This window comes from Cuculus canorus, chromosome 4 (assembly GCF_017976375.1).
Source record: "Cuculus canorus isolate bCucCan1 chromosome 4, bCucCan1.pri, whole genome shotgun sequence".
Lineage (NCBI taxonomy): Eukaryota > Metazoa > Chordata > Aves > Cuculiformes > Cuculidae > Cuculus > Cuculus canorus.
Window position 1 is genome coordinate 40,838,112 of NC_071404.1, and position 15,525 is coordinate 40,853,636.

The 15,525-nt window shown below is 36.9% G+C and overlaps 1 protein-coding gene across 4 annotated transcripts in view; it reads right to left on the bottom strand.

Moving 5' to 3' along the window:
- The window catches only part of CLCN3 (chloride voltage-gated channel 3), a 70,195-nt gene that overhangs the window by 5,737 nt on the left and 48,933 nt on the right, over nt 1-15,525 (bottom strand). For 2 of the 4 annotated variants that reach the window (XM_054065187.1, XM_054065188.1), the window contains 8 exons: nt 15,006-15,128; nt 13,443-13,649; nt 12,576-12,656; nt 10,807-11,352; nt 6,540-6,726; nt 4,789-5,187; nt 2,986-3,202; nt 580-655 (listed from right to left, as the gene is read on the bottom strand). In XM_054065187.1, the coding sequence (XP_053921162.1) occupies nt 580-655; nt 2,986-3,202; nt 4,789-5,187; nt 6,540-6,726; nt 10,807-11,352; nt 12,576-12,656; nt 13,443-13,649; nt 15,006-15,128 (1,836 nt within the window). The remainder of the gene's footprint in view (nt 1-579; nt 656-2,985; nt 3,203-4,788; nt 5,188-6,539; nt 6,727-10,806; nt 11,353-12,575; nt 12,657-13,442; nt 13,650-15,005; nt 15,129-15,525) is intronic. The other 2 variants (XM_054065189.1, XM_054065190.1) reach the window with 1 other exon arrangement.

Consider the following 15,525-nt stretch of genomic DNA (forward strand, 5'->3'; position numbering starts at 1 on the left):
CATTTTATAAAGGACTACTTTAATTGCTGTAGGTAACAGCAGCAGAATCATAGGACTTCACTAAAAATAAGTATACTTTTAAAAAATCTTGTTGATACAGAGGGATTACAGGGATGGTCTATTGCTGCAATACATTGAAAACATGCTTGGCTTTGCTTCTCAAAAGATGTGATACTTCACTATTCAGCAGCTATTTAAAGCTGTCAAGATCGGAAAAAGAAATTGGCATACATGCAATCTTAATTGCAGTGGGCAGGGAAAAAGTATTCTTAGCTGAGTGCCTTCCCACCAGAGGAAATCAGCAGATCAATTACATGAATCTATGCAATCTCAAGAACAATAATATCAGAAATTCTATTGTTTACTTTCCTTTAATGTTGTGACTAACAGAATGTCCATAGTAACAGCTTAATTTCTACAAAAGGATTTTGCACATTTCGGTTTATGGTTTAATACAGATTTTTAGCATAAGATGATTTCATTGTTCAGCTGATGTCATAAAAACCCTGAACAGTTCACAAGTTTCATGCTTCCTGACTTCTAATGTGTCTAATTATGAGATCTGATATATCTAATCACCAAGGGTTCGACGTGCTGCTTTAGTTGCTCGAGATGCTCTAATATGTTCTTCTTTGTGATGATCCCCAAGACAATCCTGAAACAGATCATGTTATGCTAATAACTGCGTGTGAAATAAAATAAAAAAATGTTCTAATCATAATGAAAAAGAATTAGAGAGAGCAAAACTAGGAAAAAAAAAAAAAGAACGGTTGCAGGAAGCTAATGAGATAATTAAATGAAAAATGATCTGAAAATCAGTACCCTTTCACAGACATTGCCTTTTTTCTTTTTCTACCAAAATGCTGAAAAGAATTGCAACTTCAGCCACCTCACAGAAGTACAACTTCTCATATCAAGTACACAGCAGGGAAGTGTACTTCATCTCTTCTCCCCACGTTCAAAGTTTTATAGGCACTGAAACTAAAATCTACTTTATTTCCCTTGTTTAACAGTTATTTCTCCTCACACATACAATTATTCACATTTTAACAAGCCACAGTACATGAACAAAGTAGTAACTGCACAGTCATAGCAACTGAGGTTTGAAACTGCACTGCAGAGCAGGGTTATGTGGCGTCTCTAGAAACAGACATATTCGGACAAAGTCATCACTCATGACAGTATAAATCAAGAACAACTCCCTGGAATGGATATTCTGGTACAAATTAGGAAAAGCAAGCCTCAGTCTTCATACACCTCTATGTTTGTCAATGGCACCAATTTCTGCACAATTCCTACTCCACTCTGGATTGGAACCAATAAACTGGTATGTTTCTTTACGTGGGTATATTCAATTTGCAGGAAATTTGCCAAAATATAGATTAGTCTTTGATGGCTACATGCCTTAGCTAAATACCACTAGTACTAGTATTTACCAGCTCATCTTGTTGTAACACAGTGTGCTCATGGGATATCACAATTTGTAAATTCAAGTAAGACAACAAATATGAACGTCTGAAAAGAGTCAATTATGAAAGCCATCCGTGCTTCCTTCTACTCTGTTATAAAACAGTTAAAAATGTATAGTACAGTTTGACATAGCTTTGCACGGTTAAGCTTTCTTTAGTCAATTTTAACATCAATGTCAAAGTCTGAGCACTCAACTGCAACAGAAACTAAGACAAAAAATCACTATAGTAAATATTTTTCATTAAAGCTTTATCAATTCAAATTTCCTTCCCCAAAACAAGTATAAACGCGTGTCTGCACTGACTTCTAAGTGTCAGATCATGATGTCCCTTCTCCATCAGAGAAAGGCTTTTAATATCATTTTCTGCTTCTGAAAACATCTACTTGCCATCCCAAACAGGGATGCATTGAAGAAAAAAAAGCAGGACATTTAGAATAAATTTGTTTCAAAATAAATCTGGAAAAAATAAGCTTGGTAACCAATGCAGTATTTAAATATTTGCCACTTATAGCAGCAGTCCTTTTCCCCACAGCAATACCAAGGAAGTCCCACCCATATTTCATGTTTCCTGGATTTTGTCCCATGGACACTGATCCTAAAGAATGTGAATTAGCAGACAATGTTTCACTTAACAGGTGCCTTAAAAGACATGCTAAGAGGAAGCAAGATAACATGGTAGGAGCTGCAATGTTGTGTGTCAGTTGTTTAACACAAGCGATAACAGGGAAGCAGAATGCTAAAGAAACAGCTACACAGAAAAAGATCATGTAAAAAAAAAAAGGAGCAGTTTAGATAAACAGCAATTATAATGAACATTTATGTTTCCATGCCAAGGGCTCATTTCTTTAATGGGTAATCACATGACAACTCCCTAGAGTCTCATTTACAAACATTCTAAATGTTAAAATTACTTTCTTGAAATATTTTCAAGCACAGAAACAAAGGTTTCAGACTGAAGTTCCAAAACTAGTAGCAGTTATTTAGTTGTTAGTATTCCAAAAACAAGAGCTTGGTGGTAATCACCATCACTAAACTCCAGGAGAGGAGACAGTGACTGGATCATTTCCTCCCTTACTTTTTATGAACTCAGATATTTGTAGATGTTCAACAGCTGATACATTATACATTGCCAGAACATATGTAAGAATGAGGAAATAAAGGCCTTAGACCATGCACCACACAAGGCTAAATTTCTGCAAAACAAGTTGAGTCTCTTCCACATGCAAGTTGCACACACAAAACTTACTGAATGAGGCTGATTTCTAAAAGAACACCTTAAACTTACTGAAATTACCTCCCTGCTCACATGGAATACAAGAGAAGAGTAAGAATTTCAGAGAGATGTCACAGCACAGCACCTTCTTAATAAACAGTTAGGGTCCTCGGCTGCAGTACTGAATTTACGGGTTCAAACATCATGATCCTGGAATCTACCCTGGTTCAAATACTCTCATCCTGCAAGTGAAAATGACTGTATCTAACAAAACAAATAGCATTATTGCCACTCTACTCACCCATTGTGTGTTACAAGGCACTGCCTCAGACCCAGCTTCCGGAAAATATCCACCACTATTTCCATTGGTGTGTGGTCTGTCACGGTGAAAGGGCTCATATCAAGAATACTTCTAAGCTTCAGTGGTCGAGGGCTTTCTGCTGGAAGTGATGGGGTGTGCTGGGCAAAACAGACCCTGGAACTGCCAACAATCCCTTCCTGCTTCTTTCTAGCACTTTCTTTACGAAAAAGAGAGGGGGGAAACAGCAGAGGAGGAAGAATTTACAGTCTTGCAATAAGGTAATTTAGTGCAGACAGATCAATCAACACTACCAGACTCTATTGTTACTCTCTAGGTGTTGATATTCTGATATGTGCTATTTTGACATGTTTACATAGCCACTGTTTATCGCTAAGAAGTGTTTGTGGAAAAAAACAGAAGCCAGCTACCGTTCAGCTCTAGCCATTCTCTGGCTACTATCTTTCTCACCCCAATAGATAATTTCCTATAATAAAGACTTAAAAACTAACATGCGGGAAACACATACATGGCTGCTAAGACACTGTCAAGGGAAAAGCCAATCTCAACTGACAGTTCCCCTGTCGTAATTCCAGTGGCTGTAATTATTGTTGGTTTGAAACCAAAGAACTAATTTCTCAACACTCTGAAAACCTTGTCTTCTTGTTTATAAGAATTTAGCTTTAAGTGAACTGGATCTTCTTCCTTTTCATGTCTTTACTACCTTGGTGACATCACCATCCCTCCCTGTACCCTGAACTACTTCACACAATGACTCTCTTAAGACAGGCAAATCCAATATTAAGCAACTCGCACTGTACAATCTCAGCAGCTGACATGAGAATTACCCGTAAAAGTGAAAATATTAGCACAATTTTCTGCTAATCCTCTGTTTAGTCTTAAGTAAACGTGAACTTAAAACACTGTGATGTCTATAATATTTTCCAAGTTTTGGACATAAAACATGCTATATAGTGTAATCTCATAGCGTACACAGTATTAAGACCACTGGCCCAAGTGTTACCGAAGTAAACAGTGTTATGTTCTCAAAACATTTTTTTTAAAGTTTCAGGAGACTTTTCTGTCTCTTTCTCAAGTGCCTTGGTTAGAGAAATATTTGTCAAGGTCCAGTCATATGAATTATGGGAAAAAAGCAGTTTAAAATGCAACTTCCATCACTGATTTCATGTAACAAATGTTACAGGTTTGTAAAATTTTCTTACATAATAATGGGTTTTTTCCTTTGCTTATGACAGTATACTCAAAATACACACAATTTTTCTTGCCAGTACACCAAGCATCGTCACAAATATCACAAATATAAAAACAGAAACCTAATTCATATTTCACTTGCCTCTCCATAATACAATCTTAGTTGTTACAACAACAGCAAACCTACTGTCAGAGAGGTATGACATATATTGAAATTTAAAAATGACTTGGACAGTATTCTCACAGACTCCTGCTGTTTTAAAATAAGAATTACTCAATTTTGAAGAAGAATGTTAATGTAGCAACACTTGAGGAAAAGATACTAGCAAAAGCTTCAAAACAAAAACACCATACTAGATGACATTTTGGCCTACTTCAGTACGATAACTCTAGTTTCTGTGACAGAGAGATAACCATTCTTTCCATTTCAGAGCCTGCTACTGAAGGTAACTGTATACTTCAACAAAGGAACAGATAACTTGTGCAAGGTACCTGAACCTGAAATAAGTCTAGAAACACAGAGAGTAAATCATTTTAAGCTATAAAATCATTTAAATCGGCATATATAATCATGCAATACTGGAAGATAATTACCTATTGCAATAGTTAAATCTCTTCTTAGAGCAAAGCCCACAAGTCTCTGCGATTCTTTCGACATAATAACAGGAAAACCATTATAGCTTGTTTCATTGATCAAGTTTTCTATGTCTTCAACTGTCATATTATCCTGAGTCAGAACTGCTAGAGGTGGATCGCTTCTTCGAGGTCTCATAACATCAGCAGCCAGTGTTGTGTGAGTAAATTCTTCCTTTGCATCCAAGAAAGGATATCCGTTGAGTCGGATGTGTGCCTCATAGATGCCTTCCCTACCAAAGGCATCTCCTACCCACTTACTGGTCATAACTGCAGCCATTAGGGGCACAATATATTCCAGCCCTCCTGTTAGCTCAAAGACAATAACTACCAGGGACACGGTCATCCTTGTCACACCACCTGCAAGAAAAATGGTAGCTAGTAACGTTCCAGTATTAGATAACGATTAATTTAGAATTTTCTGCCTTACCAGGAGAACCACAAACATAACTCTGCCATCAAAGGTCATCTGACAACAATAATTCCGTATAATACACAAAAGCAGACAGCGAAAATCGGCACGGAACTTTAAGAAGTAAAAGTGAGCTTTAGGGAAAATTCTTAGAAAATCAGGGAATAAAGTGATTTGAAAAATATGTGCAGTTCTTTCATGTAAACTAAGAATAAGACTATTTCTCCATGGCACACCTAGGTTAAAAATACTGAGAAATGCAAGGAAATCAAGCAAGGTAGGAATTTGGAAAAAGAATGGAACTAATGCAGGGAAGTCACAACTAGCAATTCAACAGCTATGCTGTCCACAGGATTAGGAATTTAATGCTGTTGCTGACTCATAAAAGCTAAAGAGAATTCTGAGCTGATTAAATCTCTTTTTTGGACAATGGGAGAAGAGAGGGATTATATTTCAATTTAGGCAGTATTCAAGATGTTTTTTCTGCCAAGGGTTCTGATGCTTTATCCTCATTCAATGAAAGAATATGGCCTTTCTTTCAATTAAATCCAAAGTAATTCAAGTTGATCTATTAGAAGACAAAATAACAACTCTCTAAAAACTAAGCATATACCATTAGTTTATTTGGTCACTTAAATGCATTGTTCCTTCAGGAAGAGGTCTACTTTTTTCAGAATCGGTACTATTAGCTTTCAAGTTTCATTTCTAAATGCAATGAAGTTATAAGCTAGGACAAGACAAGACCTTCAAAAAGTCCTCTTGTAGTACAAGTGTCCAACTTAAGCCTTCTCCAGCGAAGCTGACTTTCAACAGCTTGTAAATCAGCCTTGTTAAAAATGTATCAAGCTGGACTCCCCTAATCATCAGACACTTGTGAAAGTTTTGTTTGAATTATGAATTTCAAGATCATTTTTCACAATTCATGTAGATGTGGTAGCTGATCACGTCACCTCCTTGTAGTAATTTCAGCAGTACTTGACTCTGCAAATCCTCTACTTCATACATTTGAAGAAACTGATTTTTCTGACTGATGTAGTAATGACACCAAAAAGAGAAAGTAAACACTACTATTTAAATCCTCCTATTTCTCATCAATTTAAATTTCACATATTCTTCCTCAGATCACAAGGATCTGACATTCTCATATAGAGATGTGAACATACTATGCTGAAGAAAGAGAAGTCCAAATAAAACAGTGTTCCAAAACCACACACGTTTAGACCTCCCTTCATTTTTAATCATTATCTTGGGAACATAGAAGAAAATCAGATACTTATTTACTTTGCAATATTTTAGTTACCTAAGCACGCAGCAGCACCAACCATGGCATAAAGACCAGGTGTAATACAGTCAGCTCCAACTTCACACCACTCCTTGAAAATGAACCAGTCATGATGGTAGTAAGCCAGCTGCTCCACTGCAATTCCTACAATCCTCCCTGCTATTGCTCCAATTGCCATACTAGGTATGAACAACCCAGATGGAACCTGCAAGAAAAAACAAAGAACTGCTGTCACGCTGATGGGAACATGTCTTTTAGCCAAAAAGATGCAAATGCTCAAATTGTCATGTAAACTGACATTGCCAGGTTAGCAAAATTTAACACACTAGTCATATGTCTGATCAACCTGGTTAGCTGAATCCATTTCACGCGTAAATCTGTTTGTATTTTTACTGTATTTAAGAGCAAATCTATGAACAATACAGGATCACAAACCAGACCCTCAGTGCAGGCACAATTCTCACGTGTGTCCAATCTGAGCAGTGCTTCTAGTACTGAAAAGTCTTCCTTACTATTTCCCATCTCCCTTATTGCTTCATGTTCCTTTGAGTCAGCATTCATTTACTAAACAAGCTTTGCACACGGACCTGCCTCCCCAGACTGCTTTCTAACACTGCTATAAATCAGATGGCAAATTAACAGGTGATTTTTAAAATAGGCTTTGCTTACTATATTGCAGTTTCCCATGCAAAGTTGTGCATACAGAATGCTAAATACAGCAAAAAGGCAGGACAACTCCTACTGCAAAAAGCAGATAACCTACTACTGTAAAAAAAGTTTCTACTGTAACTCTCTTTATTTAAACTGTTTTTCTGTTATCAGCTAAGATATGAGAAAGCCACACAGCCTTGTCATACCAACATGGCTTAGTAAAATATTATTGCAAGGCTTGCTTTTATCAGCAGTTTCATAAGGAGCGAGGGTTCATCTGAGAAATTGTTGTGTATCTTTTCTCTTCCTTAGGAAGTTAATATTTAAAAAAAAAACACTGGTCTCTAAATATCTCATTAAATTGGAAACGCCTGATGCTTCTCCTCATAGCAGTTGTTAGTATCAAAATATTTTTACCGAGACTGAGGCAAAAATCTGACTACAACTAAGTAGTAGAATTTTACTTTTTGTCTAAATGCACCTAAACCCATCTTGTCAAAATAAGTTAATTTAAAAATTGCAATCATGCTGTAACAGGACACATGATTTTTTTTTTCCCCACTATTCAGCTGTGAAGTTTCAGTATTGTTCAATTCCACACTGTAGCTTTTACTACGGAGCCCAACAGCTGATGCAGAACTCTTATTTCCGAATCTATCTGCATCATCATCATCATTCCCAATATTTACGGTTACAAAGACGATTTCATATAATTGTTTGGTTAGAAAAGACCTTTGAGATCTTCGAGTCCAACCGTATCTGTCCACTACTAAACAATATCTCTGAGCACCTCATCTGCCCATCTTTTAAATGCCTCCAGGGACAGTGACTCAACCACCTAGGTTCTGGGGAAAAAGGTTTAATAATCCATCATTCCCATCCTGAACTACCTAATATTCCAGCGTTAACAGAAGTAACTATTCAATGCTATCATTTCAGCGTACTATCCAAACTGTACATTTAAATCACCACTGTTATTTCACACAATGAATTACATGTCTAAATCTAACTGCTAGAATCCAATTTTTTTCTTGAGTTAAGTTCTTTAAGGTGAACAGTTCAATAGCGCTTTGAAAAAAACAACATTTCAGATACAGAAGTAATTGAATAAGTCTTGAAACTGCCTCAAATTGTAGTTTGCTACAGCAGCATGCTGCAGAAACTCAGTCTCCGCGTGGAGATCACATCCAAATTGTTCCTGGTCCTTTGCTGACACAATTTTTTTAATGTATCTAGCTCCTTCTTTTCTTTCCATCACATGCGGATAATGGTTACTAGTCTAACTGTAATTATTTTACAGCTGAATTTGTTTGCATAAGCCTCCAAATCACAAGTCACAACGTGGAGAAGAACCTTCATAAGGTAAAAAATTTAGGTTCTACCTCGTCTCAAGTCTCTTCTCCAGTGCGTGCCAGCCTAGCTCAAGTTATAGTACAGAGGAGAAGATTTATTCTGTGGCACATGCATTGTCTTTGAAAGAAGCAAGGAACCAGGATATGGTACCACTTCTTTAGTGGTGCAGCTGCATATCAGTCAGGTTCTGAGATAAGGCTGTAATCCCACCCCAACTGCTAACCACCAGCACATAGACATGTAACGAGTCTACTCACAGTAAGCAGTACAGTATACACAGAAAAGCCTGAAAGGAGGGAAGAAAAACCACAATACAACATACACCCAAAAACCAAACGCCCCAAAAAAACCGAACAAACCCAACCACTGCCTCATCAGCCATCTAGTGATCCGTGTTCATGGTGCTAAGAGCAGCAGGACCACGATGTCCCACAGGCAGCAGCTAAGCTGCTTTGCTTACCTCACAGGAAATCAGTTCCTGTGGGAGATTACTTGTGTGTTTTCAGATGGCTACAGCTCCAGGAACAGATCTGGAGAACCCAGAGGATACTTAACAATGACTTACATGGCAAAGCTGGTGGTTTTTGTTTTTTTTTTTTTAAAAAAAATCAAATTTTCTCCTCCTTTCATAGAAATGGACCTTAAAATGCAAATAAATATAACACTAAAGTGACATCCCCTTCTCCAGATCTCCTGACACTAACATTCTAAGTTTAAAGAAGTGTATGTAGCACAGTCCATCAAAGAGAGAAGAATGACTCCTTGTGTATTGGCAAAGTGATAAATATATCCTTAGAACTTCACAAAACTATTTCTACAAAATTGCAGATGCTGAAGTTACGAGAAAATGAACCAAACCCAAATGATGCTTCACACTCCTGTAACCTAGTGAATTCTAATACACAAAGTGTGATCCTGTGGTGACAATCCTACAAGAGCGAGCCAGATATACAGGAACACAAATTGTAAGACATGTTACAGTGCTTAGAAGGGCAGAGCCTTTAGATATAACGCGAAATACAATAACTGAATACAACAGATTAGAGTGGTCATGTTACAGAATAACGTCTGAAACTGTGACCTATGGAAGACTAGCATTTAAAATATACACAATGGATTTCTCTATATCCATCAACCAATATACCAAAAATAACTTCATGTAACAGACTACAACATTTTCTAAAACACCAACACATGAGAAACACAACACAATATTGTTCTATCAATTAGAGAATGAAAGAATGGCTGAGGTCAGACGTGATCACTCTGGATTGTCCAGTGCAACACCTCTGCTCAAGCACGGTCAACTACAGCAGGCTGACCAGGATTGCATCCAATCAGGTTTTAAGATTCTCCAAAGATGGAGATTCCACACATTCTATGCACAACCTATTCCAGTTCAACCACCTTGAGAGTAAAGGAGTGTTTTCTTATGCATTCATTACAACATGAACATGCAACAGCAACACTGACTGAAAAGTTAAAGCCAGTTTAAACACAAATCCTGTTTAGTGAACACTCTACAATCCTTTGTGTTAAGACAAGTTTGATAATGATGTAGTTGCAAAAACTATGAAGGGAGCTTGACAAGACAGAAAATTATGAAGGCCTGACAGCTACATGACCTTCAGAAAACAGCCACAGTTGGAGAAAAGCTGAAGAGAGCTCCAAAACAGATTTATGAAATGACCAGGAAAGACAAATACATGATGCTTTGTAATGGAGAAGAAATTCCCGTTACAGTCACATGAACAAAGCATGCTTTCTAGTTGTGACATGCAATACTGGAAATTTCAGGAAATAAAATCACATCGGCTGCCTTTACAGTCCACAGTAATCACATTTATGTGATAAATGCAGAGAGTGGATTTAAAAATTCCTACAACTTGTTCAAGCTGTACAGTCTTTTCTTCTTCCATGTATCAGGACTAGGGAACCCGAGCGGTTATGTTTGAACTCAACTGAACGCAGCTCTTGGAAATTTTAGAATCACCCTTACTGCTTAATCAGTCCCATACAAACAGCCATGCACCCACACAGCGTTACTGTTCCCTATTAAATTTAGCACATATTTCTATTCAGCTGAACAAAGGGCTAGTGTGAATTTAATTAAACTTAATGAAAGAATCGCTGACTAATCCACAGTAAAAAGACTTATTTTTAAAGGAACTACACATGAAAAAAATATTCTATAAACAAAGCTGCCAGCTTTCAGAGACAGAAGATGAGAAAGGCAACAGTCAACCATATAACATATTGCAGCCGCTGCATTCACACTTACCTTGATACCAAAGGTGAAAACTGTCATGATTATTTTGAATATGAGTGCTAAACACAGCTGCCATATAGCTGAATAGACTCCAGTGCCTGCTGGACGGTCAGGGATATCATCTACTATTTTGCTCGCATTCATATCATTTCTGTAGTCACATAGGGAGGAGGATTCCAACGGCCCACAGTCTGTGAAGAGCTCTTTAATAAGCTCACTGGTGTTTAGCCTTGTATATGGATTAGGAAATGCAATGACAGCTGTTATTGCTGCAACAATAATAACCTCCAGGACAGGATATTTCCCAAATTTCGTAGATTTGCGTCGACGACACCATGCAATGTTTGCTCGGATGAAAAAGGCTCCCCAGAGCCCACCAAATACTCCCAGAAGAATAAAAGGAAGGAGTTCAAAAAGGTACCAAGGAGTGTGATATTCCACATAAAAAAGAACTAGGCGGCTATTACCAAAAGGATTGATGGACCTTAAAACAAACGCAGCTACTAAAGCGGCAAAAAATGATCTCCATAAAGTTTTCAGTGGGAAATAGTAACTGACCTGCAAAGGTAATAATGAGAATTATTACTGATTCAATAAAATATACCAGAAAGACTTTTACACATGTACTGCTGCTCACATGGTATATGCTAAAAAAAAAAAAGGTCCTCTTACACTATCAGCATTATTCCTATCACTTTGGAAAACTGGTGCTTCAGCATATACTACATTTTTATAAAGCTCTACAACAATTTATACTTACGTAAGTTTTAAGGGCAGTACTGAAGCAGTATTGAAACCACTGCTGGTCTAAGACTATTAGGAAATAATGCACAGCAATTTATGTTTAAAAGCCCCTCTTTTTACAAGTATCTTACTAGCATTCATAAAAACCAGACAGAGTACTAGCTGTTCTCCGATGCTGTTTCATCTCCATTCAACCTACACTGAGAGATTTCTGGCAGATGTGTTATTTTTATGAAGTATGAATTAAACACACAAAAAAAAGAATCCCTCAAAACAGAGCATACAATTTCATACTCAAGTCTCACAGAGCCCGATTTGAATGTGAAGTGTTTTCTTCTGAGCTGATTTGGAATTTTTTTGCCAACAAAAGATTTCCTCAAAGCTCCCTACTGACATGGCAAAATTATACATGAAAGAATATTTCGCTTCTCTTTTCAACCTAAAGATTTTCAGGTTTTAAAAAAAATATTAATGATCTAAATAACATTCCTATATATTTTGAAAACAACTAATGAAAACTAGTATCATACAAAACATTTCTTAGAGAAAAGAGTCTGGTTGCAATAGAGGTCAGTTTTACAGCATATTTGCCTTTTTAATAATTAATATATTCATTTGTGTTTACTGTCTGAAACTTTAAGAGAAGTAATGTTTAAAACAAATGTTTAACAAAATTGTCAAATAGATTTCTAAACCCTCTTTAAATAAAAAAAAAAGCAGCCCAATTTCTTTCTTTCTAGAATACACTCCTAGAGTGAAAAAAACCCTATCTCTATCAGTATGTAAACTGTAATTATTAATTGACACAGCCCTTCTCCAGAAAAATACACTGAGAATAAAACAAAGCTAATACTCATCCAAAGAAAAGAAAAAATATCTTCGGGAGCTTGCCAGTAACAGGCCTCTTGACTTTGAAATATGGGTTCAAAACCAATTTCCGTCTTGGGAAAGACTCAGCATCTTAAAGCAGCCTGAGAATATTCATGCTAAAAAGGATTTTCTCTAATATCTGTTCTTCAGTGCATCGCTAGACTTACCTCCTCCAGACTGAAAAGGACTCCACCAATTGGGGCACCAAAAGCTACAGATACTCCTGCTGCTGAGGCAGCTGACAACACCTGGAAAAGAGCAGTGAGAGGGTTTATTTGTAGTCTGTGATACGCTTTAAACACAAACAGAATCTCATGACAGTTACCAGTTTCTTCTATGTTTCTATCAAGGACACACAGACTTCCTAACATTAACGCATCAAGTAAGTGTATCGGAATGCTCATAAGGGAGCACTGGGGCAAGGTGGTTTAAGTTTTGTTTCTATTTCTCACTATCCTGCTCTGTTATTAATCGTCAATAAACCAATATTCCTCGGGTCTGGTCTGGTTTTTGCCTGTGATGGCAATTGGTGAATGATCTCCCTGTCTTTATCTTGACCTATGAGTTTTTAACCTTATTTTCTCCTGCTGCCTTGCTGAGGAGGAGGGGTGAGAAAGCAGCTTGGTGGGAACCAACGCTAACCTACCACACTCTAACAACAACAAACTGAAATAGAGCAGAAACACTGTTATCACCAACCACTTTCAAGGATTACTCTTTTTGTGGGTTCAAAAGTCCTGTTGTCCTTCATAACTGAAAACACTCATTAATTGTGAAAATGTAGAGCCAAGAGCAGAAAGAACCTACGTAAAGTCAAATGGTCTCTGAGGTGGGAGAAATGTAAACTTACTCTGACACAGAAACAATTTACCTTGGAAAATGCTAGGGATAATACATTGTTCTTAACACAATAAATAATATTGATAATCCAAGCCTAAACACTGTCTGAGGAAAAAAAAATACGACCTTTTAAATAAATTGGTGTAAATGCAACATATTCAACACATACTAGAAATGCTTTTGCAAGAACTTACCTCTCTTTTTTTAGCTTCATTTGTACTGTACTTTGGGAAGAGGTAGGAAAAAATATTCCCACAGCAGCAGGCAACATGTACCAAGGGACCCTCTTTCCCTAAACTCAAACCTGATGCGACAGCCAAGACTAAAGTAATTGTTTTTATCATCAAAGTCCACTTCCCCAAGTAACCCCTGATGATAAAACCACTCAAAATAGTTTTTATCTGGAAGAAAAAAAAATATATATGTTATTGTAATCACCTTTTTCAGAAAATAATTACTTCTACCATTTTAGATGCATAACTTAAAAAACAGCCTTTTCAAATGACTAACTTCATCACACTTTAAAACATGTATTATTCAGATTGCTACGCTGAGTCTATCTGGTTGCCAAAGGCTTTCCATTCGCAACTTACTCTTCAACACTGGACAATAACATAAAACAACATTATCAATTACATTTAGTAGAAAATTAATCTACAGTAGCTTCTAAGACATTGTATTCATTCGTTTAGGGTGTAAATTATCAAGTGAAAGTCAGAAAACTCCCAAAGGAAATACAAATCTGCAAGAACTATCCTCAAGGTCATCTACAGTAGCAATACCGCACATGCACCAATTCTACCTCCCTCTGTTTTCTCCGTATATTTTACTGTCTCTACATAAAAGTTTAACAGTAGATTCCTTAACATAAAGATGGAAAAGATCAGCTTTTTTCCACTAAAAAACATTTGCCACTTGCCTAAGGTACTATTTTGCCTAACAGTATCATATTATTAGCCTGAAAACGATGCTCATATATATGAAATAATACAGTCATCAGAGGAAAGGACAACACATCTATAAATAGGATACACACAAAACACTAAGCAGCTGTGTCTAGAAGGTAAAGGTTAGCTATATTTGGAAACCAATTTAGAATGAAGTCTCTTCTGGAGTAACAGCACAGAACTACTCCAGGCTTATTCAGAGCCAGGATTTGTCCTTCAACTTCAGTACAGTACACATAGGTAAGAAATATTTGCAGAATGACTGGAGAAGTGAGACTGACGGACTTTGACTTTTCTTTTTGTCCCTCCCATTCTGTGTACAGTAGCAACTGTAAAACGAATGAGGTTTTGAGGATAGTAAAACATCTGTGTGGCCATTGTCTGATAGTTTGTGCTTAGTTAAGGCGATTAAAGCCAGTACAACAAAAGATCAATTGCTCTGTCAAAGGACATCTATTCTGCCAATGAACAACCACTCCTCTCTCTGCACCCTCTAGGGAAGGTGAGGATCGGGAGGAACTTAGGAAATCACACTTCAGAAGTTTACTCTCTTAAATTAAATGAGTTTTTTAAGAAGTAGTACAGCCTGAAGCACACATCAAAATCTACAATCTCGCAAGATTCTCTGAAATTCAGGCTATTTTTCTCAGCAACCGTCAGTACAATTACATTATTCCAGTTTGAATACTTGTATTAATGCATTTCATCAAAGTCACTGGGCCTTCTTGCCTTCCCCCTGATCCTGCAAGGTAGTGGGAATTTTCACACCAATATGAAATATCTATAATGTATACATTAGTTAGACCTCACCTCAGGTATTCCCGAGCCGCAGGCATAAGGAGCAAAAACCTTCACCAGAGAAACTGCTAAGAAGGCAAAGCTCAGGGCCCAGAAAATGTACATTATGTAATTCATTATGTAGGAACCTGGACCCTAAAAGCAAGAACAAAACCCAAAAAAATGTCAGAATACAAATTTGATGTAGGAGCAACACTACTACTTAAAATAACACAGAAGTACTCTTGTTGCAAGTATACTTTATGTACACATTTTCAGAGACAGCAATTATTAACAAGCCAAGAATGAGAGAGGAGTTTTGTTTGAAAATTACAGTTACGACATCTGCACATCAGAAAACACTTAGTTACACAATGCAGAAAGTGTTTTAACACTTCATCTTAAAAATAAACATAACACATGTATTTTTTTGATATAGCTGCTAAAATCTACTGAATACTGCGTAAATCTTCTTAACTTAAAAAAATGTGGTAGGAAAAAATAAACCTGTTCTTAGTTATTGGAGAACACAAATTTCATTTTTATTTTACAC